The sequence below is a fragment of the Bidens hawaiensis genome, unplaced genomic scaffold, assembly GCF_021521415.1.
Source record: "Bidens hawaiensis isolate Kalapana, Puna unplaced genomic scaffold, B.hawaiensis_p1.1 tig00002338_1, whole genome shotgun sequence".
In the NCBI taxonomy this organism is placed as follows: domain Eukaryota; kingdom Viridiplantae; phylum Streptophyta; class Magnoliopsida; order Asterales; family Asteraceae; genus Bidens; species Bidens hawaiensis.
The window spans coordinates 1,256,038-1,279,575 of NW_027491126.1; the positions used below are offsets into that span (position 1 = coordinate 1,256,038).

Genomic DNA, 23,538 nt, shown 5'->3' on the forward strand with positions numbered 1-23,538 from the left:
CAAACGTGACAAAGGAAACCGGTTTACCTAAAGAATGCTTACTCAAAGTATAGTGAAGAACATAACATACAATATGAGCTTGGGAACCCATCATCAATTGTAAAATCATATCTTTTTTCGGGTTCCTTTTGGTTTTGCTTCTTGTTTTATAGTTTTCTGAGTTTTGAGTTAATGCATAGGTTAATTTCTTTTTTTGATATAGAACATTTGAAAGGTCAAAAGGTAATATTAAAACTTAGTGAATCTCAAATTTCAATTAAAATCTGTTAGGATTTGTGACACAAATTATGAAACTTGATTTAAATCACATATTACAAAATCAGTAAATTTAGATATATCAATAGTTTTACCAAAATACAAAAGAAAGAGCATAACTACATGGGAACGGCAAACCAATAATGAAATGTTTGGTTCAGTACCTGTATTTCGTGCAGAAATACCGATACCGAAAACGCTCATCCCTAATGTATAGTTAAAGTTGTATCAATTTAGTTTGCAAAAATACTTACAATAATGGTTTTCTAACTTAAGGGTTAGTTTTGTTAACTTATTAAATAGTTACACATTTATCCCTTTTCTAAACCAACTATCCCACAAAGTTTTAACGGTCATAACTTTTTTAAATGCTAATATTTCTTTTAAAAAAATTACACTATAAAAACAACATTTTAATCTTTTTAATTTGAATATGGTATTGTTATATACTTTTTAAATGTTAATAAATAGCATGTTACGTGACTACCATTTAGGACCGCAACGAGTCACGTGGGCTTGGGTCGTGGGTCATGTGTCAGACTGAGTTACATGTTTACCGACATTGGTTACACGTCCAACACCGCATTACACGCATACTATAGTCAGGCTACGTGCACACTATTGTGAGGTCACCGCTTACGCGCTCGATGTCTTGTTTGTCCGGACACCTTGCTGCATCGCGCGAATACCCGACTAGTATGACATTATACATGATCTGACCATAATACAAGATTCCAACAGACACGAATCACGATACATGATTCTGTCTATAGTTTAACTCAACAGAAAAAAGTTAAATGACCTAAAGAGTTGAGACTAAAAAGGAAGCTAGAAAATAAGCTCAACTTCAATTGCCTTAAATAAAATTCGTCAAAATTGAGCAATTAAGGGGTGTTGTGAAAATCAAATTTAATTTAATACAATTTATAACATTAATAAAAGAATTAAAAGAAAGTATAAATGTAAAAGCGTTGACATTTAACTACACTGTTGAAATCATTACATTCTAAACCGTTAATCTTTAAATGTACATAAAAATGTATAAGATAGTTTATTTTTTAACATCCCAATATTCCTCATGTAACAACTTTAGGTGGAGTACGTAATGTGTTGGAAAATATTGAAACTTCCGGATATTCGTTCATGCAGTACTTTCTTGTAAACATCTCATCGTTGAATGTTTGATTAAAATCGACCAAGTAATGAACTAGCTAGCAACATCTTGAACTTTAATTTGTAACGATACGAATACATATGAAGTCAAAAGTAGAAGTTATGCCTAGCTAGTCGTTTCAGTAATTTTTTGTTCTTATTCGTGTTATCTATCAGCTATATTTAAACAAAAATATTCTTACCCCGCGTCATCTTTCAACTTTTATTCTAGATCCATCACTGGATTTAAGATTAAAAAATAGAAATTCATTTACATTTGAAAATCTAATATTTTAATAAATCGTTTGATTGTACATGGAGTTGTAGTAACTTGCCATCAGGGTCAACTTCTAGTATGCAAGTCCGTACATAACTGGCTGTCATTTGACAAACATACCCCTACAGATAGAAATCTATCCATCAGCGTCAGGGGTATTTTCAGTAATTTTGTCCGGTCACCATTACTATTTAGTTTCCTAATTTCTTAGCCTCTTCTCTGGCAGGCAGACCTCTTTTTCTCGTCTAAAATTTCTTTAATTCTTCACTCAGTTGGTAAGTTGCACTGTCTGTTCTTAATTCATGCCAATTTCTTAGAATTTTTTATAATAATGTTTAGCTTTAGTTCTCCATAAAAATATGAAGACAATACTTTTAATTTTTAAAAGCAAAATATTTTATTTATCTGAAATTTATTTACAATTTTAAATCAGTATCTTTTATTTAAGTTTGATGAAATATTTAAAAGTGTGACCTTTTATATGCTATGCATTTTTCTAAAACTGTTTTAACAATGCTGACAATTTCATCTTTTATGAATCATTTTTTCTAAAAAAATATTTTTTATTTAAGAAAATATTAACTATATCTTGATGCAGTTAGTCGAGAAGAGAACGTACGACTCACCACTAAAATGTTCACTGCTAGCAGGGCTGTTAAATGGTTGTGTTAACCGGTTGGCATGAACGTGACATGACGTTTATATTAAAAAAAATATATTTAATATTATAAGTATATTATTTGTACATTATATAAAGCGGTAAAGCACATATTTAGAAAAATAAATAAACGAGTTAAATGATTAACCCATTGGGTCAGCGTGAATCGTTATTCATACACCCAAATGGGTTTGTGGTTCAACTCAAAACTGAGCCAAACCCGTTACACTAAATTTAAACACAAAATTCGTACGAATAAATAAATTATTGAGTTGCATTTCGCCTATGAGCCCGAATTTCGCCTATGACGCCGGTAAACGTCAAAAGGTAAACACCCCAAGCAGTGAACTTGGAAGGTATGGTGGTACCAACTTTGTGAAACACATGACTCCGGATGAATTTAGAAGTCTTGATTTGCTGGCTTGGTGGAGAGGTAAGGAGGATGAGTTTCCGATCCTCGCCGCCATGGCCAAAGATTTACTAACGGTCCAAGCTTCCACGGTAGCTTCGGAGTCTGCTTTTTCTGTTTCTGGCAGGGTTATATCGATTAGGAGGACTCGACTCACTCCACCAGCTGTAGAGATGTCGATTTGCTACAAGGATTACTTGGACTCTTTAGATAGGGCACAACATCAACGCTCACTCGAGGGGGAAATGGACTATGAGGCGGGCTTGTATGAAGACGGGGTCAATCAAGGACACACTCAACCAATGACCGATGAAGAAGCCGCGTACGACGATTACCTAAGGAATAGCTCGGGATCGGGTAGCGAAGAAAATTAGTTAAAGAAACAGCAAACATGGAGGCAAATAATGAGTAAGAAACAGCAAGTTGTTCATGTAATCGTGTCTAAGCATTCTTTAATGTTTGTATTTTTGAGTTACGAATATGCGATAACGATTTAATGTTTGTATTTTTAATATAAAAACTATAAATGAAAGTTATGTGTTTTTAATCTTCCAAGCAAAGAACCCTAACAACGAAAGCAAAGAATGGCTTCGGTCTTCCAAACTAAACCCTAAACCCAAAAAAAAAAAAAAAAAAAAAACCGGTTAACCTAAAAACCGGTTATAAAAAAACCGGTTAATAAAAAAACCGGTTTATTAACCGGTTCTAACCGGTTTCTAAACCGGTCCTAACCGGTTAGACCGGTTAGGGTTTTGACATACAAAAACCGGTTATTAACCGGTCCGGTTATTAACCGAACTGGTTTTTTTCCGGACAAAAAAAAACCGGTTCGGTCCGATTTGTACACCTCTAGCCCGAAATAGATATCTCTAGAGACTAGAGTTTCTAATTATGTATATAATCAGGGTTTCCCTTTAGTTATTGTAGTTACAAACTTATGATATATTATTCCACTCTCTTTTACAATATCATATATTTTTCTGGAGTGAATCCACAATCTAATTAACCATGTTCTAAGTCTTTGTGAAGAGGTAGGTCCCAGCAGAGCCCAGTTGGTCCCGCAAGACTCACCTTGAACAGGGACGTCTGCGCAAAGGCCATCTGCTTCCGCAGGACCCACCATGCTCATAGAACCTTACGCGCAGTACGCAAGCTGTACACGCAGGGAAAGCCTCCCAATGGTGAAGTACCCCGCCTGTTCCCGCAGTTGCGGATACAAGCCATCAGGGAAGGCTACCCGCAGACAACAGGGCTACACGCACAAGACAATAGATACTTCAGTAGTCACATGAAGGAATGAGCAAGGCGGGAACAATCCCGCCTAAATGAGCCAGTCTGTATGATTCTGAAAGATCTTTTGTACTATACCTACCAAGGTATGGATAGGACAGACGATCTGACCAGAACAACCCATGAGCCAATCACAGGGTGACAGCTCACCGACAACAGTGCGAGGAGGAGCACCCTCTAGTACTGTTTGTCACTATTAGCCGCTGCCTACTCACCAACCCTTACTGTAGGGCGTGCGCAGCCTACAGTTGGTGAAATAGTGTTACTGTTGGCCGTAACCTATTCACCAACCAGCATGGCCTGCGTATAATCCACAGTAGGTAGGACGTGCATAATCTACAGTTGGAGGAATAGTGCAGCCGACATAGTTACTGTTGGCCGTAATCTATCCACCAACCAGTATGGCCTGTGCATAGTCCACTGTTGGTAGAACAGGAATACTATTCAGCCGGCTGTACCTTCTAGGAAACCTACCTTCGGCTATAAATACTCCAACATCTTGGAATGGTAAGATCATATGTTATCCAGTTATCTAGCAATCTCTTAATATACACTTATATTTAGAGCAACCTAGTCTGATTCTCACGCCGGAGGGTGGTCACAAGGAGGAACCCCCCCCCCCCCTTCTCAGTGACGAGCTTACGGTGTTTGTTTTACAGGTCTCCTGAAGAACAGCCTTCTCAGCTAGATCTCATCCGTGGGAAACATCACTTAACCCCCAGATTATCTATAAACTGTACCGGGTCACTTAGTGTTTCTTCACTTTGACATAATGTTTCTTGATTAGTAGGTGAATAAGGATTACTTGAAAAGTCAATTTATAAATTGACCATGTTCTCTCTTCAAAAGTTGAATTGCTCGTTGTCACTCGCGACAACCATTGCTTCAACTGCAGCATTAGTTTTAGTAATTCAATTATTCGTGTTTCTCGCGGTGACTTCTTTTGATTACTTGGGATACAATAAAGTCATATACTCGTCTATCCAGACAATCGAACCTCAAAACACCAATAGTTTGCAAAAACAACATCAATCTTTAGAATCCCGGTTTCCAGCTGACTTGCATAAGGCGGTTGTGTATCGTGGTGCACCGTGGAAAGCTGAGATTGGTCGATAGTTATCTGCTTGAGATTCAGTTGCAAGTCCAATAAAAGTTGTTGAGGTGATAGTTAAAGTGTATATTGGAATAATATTGGTTTGTGTTTGAAAATTGAAATGTGTTGTGTTGATGTTGATCATGTTTTGTGTCTCATACAGGAAATCACCGGAAAGAAAAGTAAAGATGGATGCAGTGGACAAGGCGTTTGTAATCACGAGTTTGGTCATTGTCGTTGCTTCCATGGTTTCAAAGGTTAGTATATTGTTTCAATGTCTCATCACATGATGTAGAGGTAGTAAATTAACATGTAACTTGTCAATTAAAACAAGTTCTGGTACAAAACTTATGAATAGAACGTACGTTGTTAAGTGTTATACGCAAACCAATCAAAACTACGTAGTTATATATAAAATCCTTTCCATGTTTACGATAATTCTGTGTCTTGCATAAAACTATCTTAAAACAAAACAAAGACAATTTTTTATGCTTTAAAACTAGATAAAATATACAAAATTACACGAGTTTAAAAATGTATATATTGTGCAACAATTTGTGAATATATGAAACAGGAGATGGCTGCTCTGAGAGAGAATAGTTTAGTTGCAACTACCCTGCAACGGAGGAGCTACCATACGGTCGATTGGTTCTGTCTATCTGCCCTGCACATTGTGACACAACGCGAGCAATGTGCTTCTGTGGTGAAGGGACCAAATACCCGAATCATCCTGTAGCAGAGTCATGCGGGTTTCAGATGATGTAAGCCTATAATTAAATTATAGATTTCTTTAAGCATGGAAAACCGAGCTGGACTCGGGATAAAATGGGTCATTTTGGGGATTTTCTCAATGTTATTTCGCCCATTCATAACTTAAAACTGCCACCTTTACTAACACATAATACAAACCAGCTTACCATCTGAACCTGGTGGATGGAAAGCCGTCAACTGGTCAAAAGCCGATCATGAAAATATTTTCTCAACAAACGGAAGCGTGCCCGGATGGTGTAATGTAGATCCAGTTGAAGCTTATCAGTCGAAAGTGAAATTCAAAGAAGAGTGTGACTGCAAATATGATGGTTTTTACGGGCGGTTTTGTGAGATTCTCGTGTTATCTACTTGCGTTAACCAGTGTTCAGGTCAAGGTCATTGTCGCGGTGGCTTTTGTCTGGTATACTAAACTTGTAGGATCCCGATATATGAACTCCTTATTATATCTAATAACAAATCTGTTTGAGTCGATTAAATGTTCATTCCATATAGGTTCTATCTATAAGAACCCCCCACTATATGTCCATTCCCAAAACACTACAACCAAAATGGTAATTTGGTTTCAGATTTTTGAATTCAGTTCGAACAGAACAAGATAAATTAACCAAATACTCCATCAAATAATGATATTTTTAGGTTGTCATTTAGCTCAATCCAGTTACAACTAATTCGGTTACTAAACCGGTGCACACCAGGCGGTTTAAATATTTTAATATTTTTGGATGTATCATGTGTGCAGTGTGATAATGGCTGGTATGGAGTGGATTGCAGCATTCCATCTGTTTATTCATCAATTAAAGATTGGCCACAGTGGCTTAGTCCAGCCCAAATCAGTATCCCCGATGATGAACATGTTGTCGGGAATATAGTCGGATTAAAAGTCGTAGTGGAAAAGAAAAGGCCGCTAATTTATATATATGATTTACCACCCGAGTTTAATAGTATGCTACTCGAGGTTAGAACGCTTATATATACCAACTTGTAAACATGATTCTTTTCTTTTTCTTTATTTTTTTACACCCGTTTGGTTGCAGGGTCGTCATTTTAAGTACCAATGTGTTAATAGGATTTATGACCATGAAAATGCTACCGTGTGGACAGATGAACTATACGGTTCTCAGGTATATCATAACATTTATATGTGGGTCAAAACGGGTCAGGTTGACGTGCCAAGACTTATTTATCTTTTTTTTTTCTTGTAAATAAAAAATACTTTAGATATTGTAAGAATGAATACATGTTTAACTGAATCGTGTGATTAGGACGTAGGAAACCCTTAACTGTTTAAACCTAATAAATTAAAAAGCCCTTTTATTTTTTTGTATTTTTTTTAACTTAGGGTCCATATTTTTACTCACCCATCGCCTAAGATCTTTTAACGATTCTCGGGAATGGCCCTGCTAAAATGTACAACACTGTCAATATATATACAGTTGATAATGAAACCAATCGATCTTAAGCGCATTAGCTAAATACAAATGAGGAAAATTGGATTTAAATAATGCAAACTATTGACTATTTGCAAATAACATTCCCAACTAACAAGATGCATGCCGGCGACTAACAGCTTTTGGATTTTGTTAGTTGCGGATTGTTGATAGCAAATATGTTAAAAGATGGGACCGTCAACATGTATTTTGTTAGTTGGGAATGTTATTTGTCAATATAGTGTAATTTACGTGTTTTCGTCTGAAATTTTTATACATGGTGGAAATTTAAAACCCCAGCCACACACAAACAATAGGTTTGTTCAAGGTTTATGATTTCCTATATACCTATATATATACCAACGGTTCCCTTTAATTATAATTGCATTATAAGTCAGTTGAAGGTGTACTCCAATACTCTACAGATAGCAATATATGAAAGCATGTTAGCGAGCTCGCATCGAACCTTAAACGGTGAAGAAGCAGATTATTATTTTGTGCCAGTTCTTGATTCGTGCATCATCGTTCGCGCTGGTGATTCGCCCCATTTGAGCATAGAGGTATTGCAACATAACCAAGTCCTATAGAGATCGACCACATTTTTCTATACTTTTTTAACTGATATTCATCTTTTTATTTTCATGGTTTCTTAGAAACATAGGTACTTGAGAAGCTCTTTCACTCTAGAGATTTACAAGAAAGCGTATGACCATATTGTTCAGCAACACCCGTACTGGAACCGTTCATCAGGAAAAGATCACATTTGGGTATGATTCCGGCACATAGCTCGATCAATATTTACAAGAAAGAAGTACATGTAATGATGCTTGCTTCTTGTATATGCTAATTGGCAGTCATTTTCAAGGGATGAAGGTGCATGTTATGCCCCAAAGGAGATATGGAGCAGCATAATGTTGGTCCATTGGGGCAACACAATGAGAAAGCACGAGCATTCGACAACCGCTTATTGGGGCGACAACTGGGATGATATATCTTTGGATGATAGGGGGAATCATTCTTGTTTTGACCCACAAAAAGATCTCTTCATTCCTGCATGGAGACGGCCCGATGTCACCTCAATAACCGAAAAGTTTTGGGCTAGGTACATATCTTTCCAACCAAAGCGATAAAATTGATTTATTCATAATGTTCAGATATATTTCTAGTCATATAATTAGCTGCAGAAGCATTTAGTTGGACAAAATGTGTTGGTGGATTATAACACTAATGGCCGGACACAAACTTAGTTCGTCTAGGCTCGAGCTCAACTCGTTTATTATTTATTAGTTAATTTATGCACACTTTAATTAATATATACATACATATAATAATATTTATATATATAACATAAGATGTATCATTTATTAATGTTTATCATAATTATATATATATATAGGGGAGGGAATATATGTTTTATACATTAAGCACAAAATACATATAGATGATAGTTTCGTTTAGGTTCACAAGCTAGCTCGAGCTCAGGCGCACTTGTTGAACAAGCTTAATTATAGCCTCAAGATCATTTAAGCATGGTTCAAGTGTCCGATTCGAGCTTTTAGTGAATTAGTTTCTAGTAGCTCACAAGCTGCTTGGCTTGTTTGATGTTTAAACCCCTAGCTAGTCAACACGACACAGGCAGAACCCATGTTGAAACTTACATGTTACCGGCCAGTATTTGTGTCAAAACACATTATATTTTTATACGTGCGCATGCAGGCCTCGTGAGGATCGGAAAACATTGTTTTACTTCAATGGAAATTTAGGGCAAGCTTACGAATATGGACGGCCTCAACCTACGTAAGTAGCGCGTTTACTAAAGTTACTGATTTTTTTTAAAATTGTACATGTTCCAGTTTATTTTTTTTTATTTTTTTTTTGCATATATAAAATTTGATTGTATATCATGTCATAATGCAGATATAGTATGGGTATAAGGCAAAAAGTAGCTGAAGAATTTGGATCATCCCCGAACAAAGACGGGAAGCTTGGGAGACAACATGTTGATCATCCCCGAACTGATGTTGTTATAATTATGTTTATTTTTATAGGTGTTTGCTGCTATTTTTTGTTCGTATTTGCTAATTTTCGATTATGAGACGTTATAAGTATTTGCTTATTTATATTTTATTGTTATTATTAGATGTTTTCTTTTGCTGTTATAAGTATTTGTTGGTATATGTTGTTATTATTTTGTTCTTGATTTTGATTCTTTTGTTGTAATTTTTAGGTTCTTTTCTTTGTTATTATAAGTCATTGTTTATGTAGATTGGTATTGTCGTTTGTATTGTTTCTTACGTTCGCATTTTTAAATAAATTGGCATTATTTTCTACGTACTCATGTTAATTTCAAAATGTACATGAACCTTCCCCTACTTTTTGAGGTATTTCTTTAAGAAAATGTATGTTTTTATCCGTTTAAGCTGATTACACACGCTATATTATAATACATATAAGGATGACAAAAAAGTATATTTATATAATTTTAAAAGTTCATATAATTACAACTTAAAAACAATGTAAACTGCAAAAATCGTCCATGTAGTTTGGTCGCTTTTGTCATTTGGGTTTAAAAATATTTTTTTACATTTCCGTCATCGTTGTTTGTAAAACTCATGATTTCCGTCCAATCACCAAACGTCATTCATTTATAAATGGCCAATGTGGATGACATTATGTGATTGGACGGGAAATAACGAGTTTTAAAAACCATGATGATGAAATTGCTAAAAAAAATTCTTTTTGGATGGTAATGATATAAGTGTATGAACAATTTTGATAATTTACTCTAATTCATTTAAGCAGTAAAATTTACTTATAATCAGAGTGTTACATTTACATTGCATTACATAGAAGACTATTTCTGAGAGTTTTATTTCCAGGACGGTATCTTTTTGCCATGGGAGAACTTGTTCAACTATGAGAGTTTTCCTGTTCGATTACAGGAAGATGAAATACCGAACCTTGTAAAGATCCTTCGGGTAATTTGTCTACATCAAATATTAACTAGGTTGACAATATGTTGACTTTGTCTATTTTCTTTTCTATTGCATAACAAAGTTAGCATTATTTTTAATGTAACTAGATTATTATAAAGGGAAAATTCTCCACATAGTCGATGTTAAATAATTTTTTTCAAAAATTGCCATGGTTTTTAAAAAATTCTCAAAATGGCAATCAAATTCAGTAGGATCCAACGTAAACCATTTCTGACCTGACAAATTAATCTAGCCTATAAGAAGTCAACATGTGTCCTGATGTCTGGTCATCTGACGAAAAAGAAGTTTTCCCGTCGTCCGATGTAATTTTTTTAGAAAAACTAGAGAAATTCGATGGAGGATTAAACCATCGGATCCGACGGTAACGGGAATTAAACCGTCAGGCCCGACTGTTTACTTTTTCATCGGCTCCTTCACAAATTCGTTGGACAAAAACACAGTCAGCCGGATCCACCGGAAAAATGGAACACTTGACGATTTCTAATAGGCCACATCAATACGTCGGATCCGATGTTAAATTTTGGTTGTTTTGGGAATTCTTTGAAAACTATGGCTAAAATTGGAAAACCTTGGTTAAAATTAGTTATTTTGATCATTTTCCAGTTTTAAATAGAGGTGCATATTCTACCATTTCTAACTAGCATGATCATAGTGAAATATTACCCTCTCTAAATTTTATGTTTATGTAGGGTTTTAATGAGACTGAAGTAGAATACAAGTTAGCAAATGTAAGGAGTATTTGGCAAAGATTCTTGTATAGGGATTCAATTTTACTCGAAGCAAAACGACAGAAACTAGCATTCGGGTTCGTTAAAGATTGGGCGGAACAATTGTCCAAGTTAAGTGAAGATGACGTTTTCTCAACGTTCATACAAGTATGCATACTTTTAAATCTTATAAAATTAAATAAAATGAAAGTTTTAGAAAAACAATCATATCTATTAGGGGTTTGCATGGGTTCATTTGGGTTGGTTTTGGGTTGATGTCATTGACACGAATTAACATGCCAACCCAATATGACTGACACCCCTACGTGAGCAACTTGAATTCTGATGAATGTATTTTGTTGCAAGGCATTGCATTACAAGTTATATAATGACGCTTGGAGAATACAAAACACAAATGTAACAAAGGAAACCGGTTTACCCGAAGAATGCTTAGTCAAAGTATAGCGACGAACATACAATATTCATAGAATCGAGCTTTAGAACCTATCACAGGCCCATTAAGACAATTGTAAAATCATGTATTTTTTTTTCAGGTTCTTTTTAGTTTTGCTTTTCTTATATACGATTCAGATAATCTCATATTCTAAATCTTCTCCAATCGTTACATGTCAAAAGTCCTTTTTGTGCACAAAGAAAATTACGATTAAGCCAAACACTGAGTAACAGGTAACCAATATAGCGATAATATGAACGACATAATAATCAAATAATTGATGGTATCATAATAACTTATGGTAATTGATTAGACAATAATATCACAATAACTAAATTGTATTGCTTATGAAAAGATCGGTAACCCATAAGATATAAAATAGATTGAAGACTTGAAGTGTATATATAGACTACAGGTTTATGCAGCATTGTGTTTGGTGTAATGTGTTATCACACCATGTAACGATATAGAGAAGATTAACATGGATCAATGCATCACCTTATGTAAATCCCACATTGGTTCTGGAAATAAGAGATTTTTGATTTATAAGAAATGTCATGTATCTTAAATCACAGCTCATTTTGGGCTTAATGTTATTGTATGAAATGAGAACTCCGCAATTATTTGTTCTTAGGTGGAAATAATATCATGATGAGTGACCACCTCAAAGTCTTCTTCCAAGCAATCAAAAATAAATCCGTTAGCTCCTAGATAGGTTATCATTGAGGACAAAGCTGTCACAAATGACGAAAGGAGACAATATCAGAAAGAACGGGTATTATTTGCATGAAATGATATATACATAAATAACAATTTTTAGTTAAAACTAAAAATAGGTTAACGGCCAAATTTCTAATATTGAAAAGTCAACTTACTAAGTTTAAAGATACCGGTTATTATTTGCATAAAGATAAACGAACGTTGGGTTTTTGCCCCTAACGATCAAACGTTGGGTCGGAAGGAGGATCAAACGATCGTACACAAGACCGAGTGTGTTCGAAATGATGACATATAGTCGGACAAATTAACGTTTGCGATAACGACACGTTTAAACTTATAACAAAATTAAAAAATCGATGGAACTGTGAATAGTATTTTTATCAATGTTTTATTGAATAAAATTTTGTTTAATTATTATGTATTTTTAAATTTATAATGTATGATTTTTATTTTATTTTTGAGTTTTTTAGTTTATAATTTTTGAGTTATTATAATAAAAAAAAAAATAATAATAATAATAACAAAAATTCCATTACCCATATAAAATCCACTTCTTTTTCCGAAACCCTTAAAAGAGTGATGAACAGCATCAGTTGTTGTCTCCGGCTAGACACAAACCCTGTTATATACATCGCTCCACACAAATCCTTCAACGCTCAACGCATTATTACTCTTCGCCATCAATGCCGTCAAACCACCGCTCCAATCACGTGCTCGCCGGTGACCGTCCAACAACAGACCACTGACTCGCCGAGTCGAATCGGAGAATTGAGTCAGGTCTCGGGCGTGTTAGGGTGCCAGTGGGGTGATGAAGGTAAAGGAATGCTTGTTGATATCTTAGCCAAGCATTTCGACATCGTTGCTCGTTGTCAGGTATATATCTTTCATTCTTTCACTTTTAATGCTTAACATTATTTAATATTATTATCACTCTCTTTCCATAATTAATTAATTAGGTAGGCTTTCTTAATGTTAAATGTTGTTAATACTTAATATTATTATCACTCTCTTTCCAACACATTCATTTTTCATAATGAACGAATACGGACACGGACAAGAATTCCTCGTTTGTTTGTTTATACTATTAGCAAGTGATCATAATTGAACGCGAACACACTCATTTTCTTAACGAGTGAACACAAACAACAAAACCTTGTTTGTTTAATTGGTTGTTAGCTTACACTATAAACAAACAAACATAAACGAACATGAAGACACTAATTTTCTTAATGAACCAACACGACCAAATCTTGCTCGTGAAATGTTCGTGTTCTATCGTGTGTTCTGTTAGACACTTAGATGTAAATCAACAAACACATACGTGCTCTGTCCGACTGTCTGTGTCCAACTATCCGTCTGGTTTGTTTAGAAGCCTAGTTAAGCTTTCTGTTAAAATTACAATGTTATGCTACTTTGTGTTGATATATACGATTTGGAGTTAGTTTCACTCACATGCTATAAAATTTAGGGTGTTTTAGTCTATCCGCTTCTCTTTTTCAGGGTGGAGCAAATGCCGGTCACACAATTTACAACTCTGAAGGCAAGAAATTCGCACTTCATCTTGTTCCCTCAGGTATTCTTAACAATGAAACAACGTGTGTTGTTGGAAACGGAGTTGTCGTGCACCTCCCTGGTTTTTTTAAAGAAATCGATGGCCTCGAATCCAATGGCGTTTCTTGCGACGGTCGGATTCTTGTTTCTGACCGCGCTCACTTATTATTTGACTTCCATCAAGAAGTTGACGGTCTCAGAGAAGCCGAGTTAGCTAAATCGTTAATAGGCACCACTAAACGAGGAATCGGGCCATGTTATTCTAGCAAAGTCAACCGAAATGGTATACGAGTGAGCAACTTAAGGCATATGGACACGTTTCCTCAAAAACTCGATCTTTTGTTATCGGACGCGGCTTCGAGATTTAAAAATTTTAAGTATACACCCGAGATGCTTCACGAGGAAGTCGAAAGGTATAAACGGTTTGCTGAGAGGTTGGAACCATTTATTTGTGACACGGTTTGTTTTATGAATGAGTCGATATTACAAAAAATGAAAATATTAGTGGAAGGTGGTCAAGCAACTATGTTGGATATTGATTTTGGAACGTATCCGTTTGTAACGTCTTCGAGCCCATCAGCTGGTGGAATATGCACCGGGTTAGGGATCGCTCCTCGAGCCCTCGGGGATATTATTGGAGTGGTAAGTTATTTAACGTTAATCCAACTTATATTTATATTGTGCTTGTGTTCATACTGTAAATGAGCGTTCAGTGAACTGCTTGGCGTGAAGCTCGTTTATGTAAAAAATACACGAACATGAACAAATTTCTTTGTTCATTTAGTTAAACAAACGGACTTGAACACATTTCTTGTTTGGTTATTTATGTTCATGAGCGTTCACTCACGTTCGTTAGCGTTTGTTTATGTTCATTTATGTTCGTTTGTTTACATATTCATTAATATTGTTTTATGAGTTTAAAATATTACCAGTTACAATTTAGTTTAGGTTCGTTCATTTATGTTATGTTTGTTCGTTATGTTCGTGAACCATTCGTTTATATACTATTATTGAATGAACATAAACGAACACGAACGTGTTCATTTTCTTAACAAACGAACACGAACAAGAAACTTGGTTCGTTTAATTGTTTGTGTTCGATCGTTTATTTGGTCAAAGTTAAACGAACAAACACAAATATGCCTCGTTCATGTTCATTCAGTTCATTTATAGCTCTACAAACGGCTCAAACAGAAAACAATATTTGAAAGGGGCCAAATGGGTTGAACGCATTTTTGTCCAAAATGTTTGCTGGTCAACCCTACCCGACCCATTTTGACCAAGATCCATTTTAGACCTGATTATTTTTTTGACATCAAGTTATTTCTCTGGTGATAAACTTATAATAATCCGTTTTTTGGTGCAGGTGAAGGCGTATACTACTAGGGTTGGATCGGGCCCGTTTCCAACTGAATTGTTAGATAAAACGGGTGACCTTTTAAGGTTTTCTGGGCAAGTGTTTGGCACAACAACGGGCCGTCCTCGTAGATGCGGTTGGCTTGATATAGTTGCTCTGAAATATGTTTGTCAGATAAATGGGTTTTCTTCTTTGAATCTGACCAAACTTGATGTTCTTTCTGATCTTGATGAGATTCAGTTGGGTGTTGCTTATAAACATTCTAATGGGTCTCCTATTAATTCATTCCCTGCTGATTTACATCTTCTTGAGCAGTCAAAGGTAAGTTTTGTTTTAGAACAATAATATGTTGATAACAAATAATATATGTGACATACAAGTCGGTTATGTAACCTTGTCTCTCTCTAACAGTACTCCTGATATAAATTCTATTAACTTTTGTAAAAAAAATTATAAATAAGTATAATATGTAGTTATATGTACCTTGTAATCTATATATATGTACCTTGTATGAGATAAATATATGGATATTAAACACACAACCCTCTCTCTACTTAAAACTACACATTTCGTTATTTATCAACTTGCAGGTTGTGTCATTAGACTAATGCAATTACAAAATCATTCTTTATTTGAAAACTTGTGAGTTGTGACGCATGTTCTTTTCACTAACCAGTGATAAAAATCCCATTAACCATTTACAAAATGACTATTTTGCCCCTACACAATGACAAAATGTGTAATTTTTAACATTTTGTCATGTAGGTGTAAGGACATAATAGTATTTTAAAATAAGTTAACATGAATTTTAGACCAGTAAGTGGAAAAAGGACGTGACGTTTTACCCCTTTTTCAATAAATAATATTTTTTATAATGTTTTTTGTTAATTAACTTAGTTTAAGGACGCAACCTGCAAGTCGATATATGCCTAAAGCACAGAAGTGTAGTTTACTCGACATATAATACGGGTACATGATGATAATCGAAGTATTTTGTGTTTCAGGTGGAGTATGAAACAATGCCAGGGTGGAAGAGTGATATCTCTTCTGTAAGAAACTACTCTGATCTGCCAAAAGGCGCACGCCAGTATGTTGAAAGAATAGAAGAACTCGTTGGCGTGCCAATCCATTACATTGGTGTCGGGCCGGGACGTGATGCTCTTATTTACAAGTGATCACAATATGCAGCAGAGATTTGTAAAGATTCATTGCCACGAATTTCAATTTCAATGCAGTCATTCCCAATGAGATGTATTTTGAATATTACATCACTCATTATGTGGGGAAGATGGGATAATAATGTTATGCTATGGTTGTTATCTTTTTGTTTGTTAAAAAATAAAATAAATATATAAGTAATAGAAAACATTTTTTAATCCAAAGATTCAAGGAACTTGTGCAGGAGCTGGTTGTGAATTTGTGATTTTACTTATCAATGCTGTGTGGGTTATAATGTTGTATGTCGGTTTATGCTTTTAACATATAAAATAATTTTGGTTTATGCTTTTAACATATAAAATAATTTTGAATTTAATATAGTTGATTATCTAAATAATGAAACTACGCCGAGTAATACATTAATTCGACTACAATGAATCTATGATTGGCCTAAAGATGCGCATAGTATCGCTAGACCAATGCTTTCATAACCGGACCCAACATCAAAGCAGACGTTTTACTACTTCACTGATTGCAATTTTCAGGCCAGATAAAAGAACTATATGGCATTTAAAGATTATAAGTATTTAAAACATATATAGAAAGAACAACAATAACATAAAGTTCAATAAAAAAAACTAAGTCATCTGTCTTTTGATCTTAACAAAAGAAACTTTATAATAACTATTAGTCTATTACTTAATGAAACTCTAAAATATGAATAACATTTGCAAGAAAATAATATGTACAAGATTATACACGCTTTCAAGAAACACTAAAACATGAAGAACATTTGCACACAAAAATTCTACAGTTTTTGTTTCTTGACGGCTGGGCCTTCTTTGCATATATTTCTCCATTTATCTTTCAAGTCTATAGTCGTCCGACTTTTATCAAATACGTCCCGACCAAAATCTAGAATTTTCTTCCATGGGATTCTTTTATAATCTTCACTAGAAAATTTCTCCATCCCTTCCTAACAAAGTTGAAACATGAAACAGCAATCAACTAAAAATATATGTATATATATTACAATAATTTTCTATTGTTTGAATGAAATGGTTCATTAGGAAGTTCTATTAAAACACACTTTGAATAAAATGATTCATAAGTAGCCAACGGTCCAACATGGTATATGCATAACATGTTCTTTGTACAAGATGATTTGATAACTACGAATAATTTTATAGTCAAGTAAATAATTAGATTATTAACAATGTAGAAACTCAAGTACCTTTAACTTCTCCTCCTCTGATTTTCCCCAAAAAAGATTCTTCCGCCGCGGTAAAATAATGGTGCTTGATGTGCTATAAATCAAATGTGGATTCATCAAAATACTTAAAACACGCACGAGCAGAACTAGTTGACAGGATGTAATCAAAATGTAACAGAATTAATATGTCATAAACGGTAACACGACACAAACGTGAACAGTTTAACCCAAATTATTTTAATTTTATACGTTTTGTTAAGAAATTAATATTTTAAAATTACAATTTTACAACCAAAAATTGCAAATGTACACAAAAAGTTACATTTTAATTATAAAACCGTATGTCAACCTCTCAATCAAGTTCTAAATGCTGGTATAAAATACCCAATCAAACCCTGCAGATTTCATGTTCGGTTCGTGTCAGAAATTCAAACCCCTAAAAACAACACATTTTTTCATGGTTAAGAACTTACCACTGTGGCTCTCGTTTACGGGTTCGTTTCGAGTGACTAGAAGTAGATGACACTGGACTTTCTTTATCTTCGGACGGCTGTTTAGCGACGTCAGCCTGGCCCGTTGACTGGTGATCTGAGTCAACCGATGCACAATTTTTGCCTCTACTCATAACACGTTCACCACCATTTAATTTAATATGTTCATTTGTTTTAGAGGATATATTCGGTCTATGTTTAACTCCCGAGGTTAAAAACACCTGCAAGTCTTTTCTAGCTAAAGAAGCCTTTTTCTTAACTTCCATATATTTAGATATCGCATGAGAGTAGGAGCAAAACGGGCAGAAAAAAACCTCACTTTCATCAAATGTGGCAGCCGAGCCCAAACACCTCTCGTGAACCCTAAACGGACACGCATCAGAATTACAAACTAATAACTGACCACCTTTGTTACACTTCATACAAAGATATGTTTCAGTGAAGTCAACCGTTGACACAAAATCTTGAGTGAGTGTAAACTGAGAGCTCAAAAAAGCTTCTTTTTTTGCTGCGATATCAGTCATCTCATCGTCATTAGGAGGCTGTTGACCATGGCCAACATTCTCATCATCATAAGCCTCACAAGGTGGCTGTTGACCATGGTCAATATTATCATCATCATCGTCATCATTTTCCAGGGGTAATGTAGTCGTTTCATGTTCTTTTCTTCCAGACTCCTCTGTAATCCCTTTATTAGTATCTTCTACATGAGAATGCTTCTGCAAGGGGAGTTCTTGTAATTTTCTGTTAACGTTTTCCTTTTTCAGAAATACCAAATCATCATCAGCCTCATCATTTTCACCACGAGACACCCGCTGACCATGGTCAACATCATCATCATCACCCAATAAGTCGTTTTCTGGGGGCTCTATAGTCATTTCATGTTCTCTTCTTCCAATATCTTCTATACACCTTTTATTATCCGGCTTCTGCAAGGGGCGTTCTTGTAATTTGCTGTTTACGTTTTCCTTTTTCAGAAATACCAAATCATCATCAACCTCATCATCCTCACTACGAGACACCCGTTGACCATGGTCAACATTATCATCATCATCACCCGATAAGTCTTTTTCCGGGGGCTCTATAGTCATTTCATGTTCTTCTCTTTCAATATCTTCTACACACCCTTTATTAGAATCTTCTACATGATCCGGCTTCTGCAAGGGGCGTATTTGTAAATTGCTGTTTTCGTTTTCATTTTTCATAAATACCAAATCATCATCCTCATCACAAAGCAGCTGTTGAGCATGATCAAAATTACCATCATCATCCACTAAGTCGTTTTTCGGGGATTCTGTCATCATCTCATCTTCTATTCTTCCAGTATCCTTTGTAAACCCTTCATTAAAATTTTTTACATGATGAGGCTTCTGCAAGGGGCATTGTTGTAACTTTCTGCTTTCGTTGTCAGTTTTCAGAACGGTTTTTTCACATACTTTTGCCGTTTTACTCATTTCTTTCAATGATTCAAGAATCGGGTGGTTGTTCTCAAAAAGTGCTTCCTTAAACTGTTTCATCAAACAATGCAGCAAGATGTAAATAAAGTGTGTGTGTGTGTGTGTGTGTGGGCGTGTGTGTGTGTGTGATAGATACTGGAAAATCAAAGTTTGATTTATTGAAAAACAAAGATACTTTACCAGATTCGAGAGGCGATAATCTCTAATACAAGACTCTTGATAATCAAAATAAACAATACAAACTAGAACAGGAAAAGGAATACCTAGAGATAAATTTGGTAATTACTACTTCCTAAAATTAAGCCTCTTGACTTTCAATTCCTTAAATTCAACCTCCCACTAATTTAGCCCTAAACCTTTGCTCCTGTTTAACTAGGTCCAGTTTTTTGACTGGGTATAGGAAATAACTAAACCGAGAAGGGTTGGACACACATGGGTCGACCCAACCCTTCTTGTATGATTGGGTCGTATCAGTGAGGGTGTGTGTGTGTATAAGGAGAAAACAAACCTAAAAGTAGGGGTGCAAACGAGCCGAGCTGCTCGCGAGCTACTCAAGATCGGCTCGTTAAAAAGCTCGATTAATCGAGCTCGAGCCTAAAAGTAAGCTCGTTAAATAAACGAGCCCGAGTCCGAGCTTCACTTATCTCGAGCCGGCTCACAAGCCTAAACAAGCCGGTCATTTATATAATTTTTTAAAATATATATTTAATAATTATTAATAAATATGCAAAATGTCATGAAAAAATAAATAAAGATAACTAAATAATATATATTATTTTATACATAAAATAATAATAGAAAAATATATATAAAGGTTATTATAATTATATAAAAACAATTGATAAATAGTAAACGAGCCGAGATCAAGCTTAAAAATCTATTCACGAGCTAAGCTCGAGCTTTGAAAATAGAGCTCGAAACGAGCCGAGCCGGGGCCCAACTCGTTTGCACCCCTACCTAAAAGGTTTAATTTTTTTTATCAATGGTCAATATTCAAAAAAAAAATACATCTTACATACAAATGTGCATATAATGTACACAAAAATCATTAAATCAATTTATTAATATTCGCTTTTAATTTTTAAATGTGTACACGTGTAGGCTTCATATATAAAACAAATTTGTTCATATTTTGTTTTCACTTTTAAGATAGATGAATAAACATCACATTTCAACCATTTTCTTATATTTCAAAATAATAAGATTGAAAAAATGAATGATTTTGCTTGTTTTCTGTTCTTGCAAAGAACTGTGTGTAGTGTGTGTCAATAACTGTGTGTGTGTGTGTATGTAAATGTGTAGGAAACAAAACAATTATCAACCTTTTGCATAGGGGTTTCGGGCAAAGAAGCATTTTTATGTATTATGAGAGGATGAATATTCCATTTTCGCCTTTTTAGCTCCGTCATCGATTCAGATGTCTGTTGCATTTATTAAAATAAAATAAAATAAAGTAAAAACTATAATTTCTAATAAACATTATTAAACTCATTATTTTTACTTTTAGCAAAATAACCACATTACCTCTTTCAAAATCTTGTTCAAAATGTCTTCACCGTGCTCTGACGAATCAAACATAATTTCAGCATTTTGAATAGAATCCAATTCAACAGTAACATCATTTCCAAGTGGAAACAATCTCTGTAACATTCGCAGCGAGACCATTTCCTTTGCATCCTTTCCTATATCAACTGATATTTCGGGAACTTTATCTACCAAACCTAAAACATAGGTATATATCCATTTGTTATGTAAAAAAAACAAATGAAGTTTAAATAAGAGATAAAAGGGATCATAAAGCATATTTAATTACCGGCTAAAGTAGGTGAATCTACTTGCTTAAACTTTGAAATGGATTGGATAACCCAATTCCATGCCATGGCTGTTGCATCAGATGATGATGTGGCAAACATAAAGATCACTGTTCCAATGTCTCAATAGCTATAATAATAGTTACATCATCTGTTCATCTGTGTTCTTGCAACATGATTGGATGATAAAATTCAAAGTTATGACGGCATAAGTAGCCCCACACATAAGATATACAACATGGGTCAAAATTCAAAGTCAGATATAAGATATCAATATGCGTGTATGCTAGACGTTTGCAATTAAGTGCATACTAAAATGTTACTTATAGATAATGTTTAAACTTGTTAAGTTTTAAACACCAAAAGTTATTTATATCATTAGTATCTATCTTCATCTCTGATCAGATTTGTTCAAATACTCAAACTCAGCTCAATCGATGGTCTAATTCGTTCAAATACTGGTCAACTGCGTTAGGCGCCACATTAGATCACATCATGCGATGTGCACATTATGCGCTCTTGATATGTGCATTCTCGTTGTAAATAAAGCTTATTTGGCTGTACATAGAGCATGACTCACTTTCGCGCTTTGGAACCTAAACAAGACTAGTGTATAATGAACTAAATGAAACCGAAGAACATTGTACCAAAGCTATCTATCTAATAGGCTGCCAATCTACAATCAAACTGAAGGCCAAAAAACTAGTATATAATTGACACAATTATTCATCAGTCAACCGAAAAATGCATCCAATGACTGATAATTAGAAGCATAAACATGAATAACAACAACATGATTCCACATCTTTCAACAAAACCCTAGGTGGAGGAGCTTATACTGATCAATAAATAGAATGTAAAAAACTTACCAAATAACAAGCAGCAGAAGAAACAAATAAAAACCTAATGAATCGCATAAATACAAGTTGTAAGACGAAGATTAAGAATCAAATTATTAAACTAATAATGGAGCGTGTTTTATAAGAAGAATTAAACACTGATAATAGGGTTTGAAATCGAACCTCCTGTCCTATTAGAGAATTGAATTGAATTGAATCGAAGACGATTGATTGAGAATAACAATAAGTAGTAGAATTAGTATCAGGTAGGTAATTAATTAAATTAAAGCTTTCCCACTAACCAACAACTGACTGAGGATGCGAATGAACAAGAGGAAAAGAAAAGGCAAAGCTTCTATGGCAAGCCTACACAATTAATTTCAAACTCATTAAGCATGCCCTCTTTTATTTATTTTTCATTTTATTACATGCAATTGAATCGAGTGATGTCACTCCTTGTGATAGTTCACGGTAAAAATGACGTGACGGTGTAGAACTGGTCGGGTCTTAAGATAGTTTGAAAAACTTACGGAGTTACGGTTGTACCCCCCCCCCCCCTCTTCCACCCTAACCCCTCACCCGCACTTATGTAGGACCTTTGGTTAAGGGTACCAATGATTTTTGAAATTTTCATAGAAACGATATAGAATAATAGTAAACTCACAAGAATTTTAGAGGAGTTCACCCATGCCAACAAATTTAATGTTGGTGTTGTGGTCAAAGTTTTGTCTGCTAACCCTTTCTATGTGGAAAAGATCTCGATTTGAATCTCGTATGCATCTTTTTTTAATTATTTTTTTTTATAATATGTCATAGCGAATCGTTTAGAATCATTGGACATGATTATGTATTTAGGCCTTCAATTGAAAGCATTGACAGCACAAGTGATTAATTGTACATATGCTTCTTAGCAAGTCATAAATCAAAGCTTTGTCAACAATTGAGAGCGTGAATAAAAATTGAAAACATTTATTGCATACTACTAACCATACGCACCAATTGTGATGGTCATGGTGTAGCCCATTAAGACAAAAATGACGATGATCTTTGTGATTATTGATGATTCAATGAACTTGCATCCAATTTGGTAGTCTGTACAAGCGTCAATACTCTGCAGGTATGATCTCCAAAACTAGGCGTCCATACTTCATGATCTTCTTCGTATAAAACTAGTTTTTTTATTCGAATTAAAATACTTCGGGATTTCACAAGTCTTCTCTTCATACCCGTTACTAGACCCGAACCCGGTCCGATATCCAAATTTATCCCTATGTTAGACCTAGAAACTGACCCTATTTAACAATAAACGAGTTTACAGATCTAGGTGTGACGGGTCTTGTGGGTTTTGCAGGTTGTACCCGTATTAAACATTGACTACCCTTTAAAATTTTGAAGTAGTTATATATAGTAGTTCTAATATTTTTTAAAAACACATTTAATTTTTGTCATTTT

At 34.7% G+C, this 23,538-nt stretch overlaps 2 protein-coding genes and 1 pseudogene across 3 annotated transcripts; 2 read left to right on the top strand and 1 right to left on the bottom strand.

Annotated features, from left to right (window-relative positions):
• The first annotated feature begins 1,834 nt into the window (after positions 1 to 1,834).
• On the top strand, positions 1,835 to 11,555 carry LOC143618741 (uncharacterized; annotated as a pseudogene). Its single transcript, XR_013151069.1, has 15 exons — positions 1,835 to 1,959; positions 4,832 to 5,202; positions 5,298 to 5,391; positions 5,709 to 5,895; positions 6,047 to 6,305; positions 6,645 to 6,860; positions 6,940 to 7,026; positions 7,758 to 7,892; positions 7,986 to 8,099; positions 8,187 to 8,434; positions 9,049 to 9,129; positions 9,250 to 9,437; positions 10,183 to 10,310; positions 11,018 to 11,203; positions 11,402 to 11,555. The product of XR_013151069.1 is annotated as an uncharacterized LOC143618741 (transcript).
• Positions 11,556 to 12,788: 1,233 nt separating this feature from the next.
• LOC143618236 (adenylosuccinate synthetase 2, chloroplastic-like) lies at positions 12,789 to 16,493 on the top strand. The gene is made up of 4 exons (XM_077090527.1): positions 12,789 to 13,082; positions 13,710 to 14,402; positions 15,127 to 15,438; positions 16,122 to 16,493. The coding sequence occupies exons 1-4, from the start codon at positions 12,789 to 12,791 to the stop codon at positions 16,290 to 16,292; spliced, it is 1,470 nt and encodes a 489-aa protein (XP_076946642.1). The 3' UTR covers positions 16,293 to 16,493.
• Positions 16,494 to 16,914: 421 nt separating this feature from the next.
• LOC143618742 (uncharacterized) lies at positions 16,915 to 22,135 on the bottom strand. The gene is made up of 7 exons (XM_077090840.1): positions 21,250 to 22,135; positions 20,961 to 21,157; positions 20,759 to 20,857; positions 19,105 to 19,487; positions 17,962 to 18,891; positions 17,510 to 17,582; positions 16,915 to 17,251 (listed from the first exon to the last, which is right to left on the bottom strand). The coding sequence occupies exons 1-7, from the start codon at positions 21,347 to 21,349 to the stop codon at positions 17,084 to 17,086; spliced, it is 1,950 nt and encodes a 649-aa protein (XP_076946955.1). The 5' UTR covers positions 21,350 to 22,135; the 3' UTR covers positions 16,915 to 17,083.
• Between the last annotated feature and the right edge of the window lie 1,403 nt (positions 22,136 to 23,538).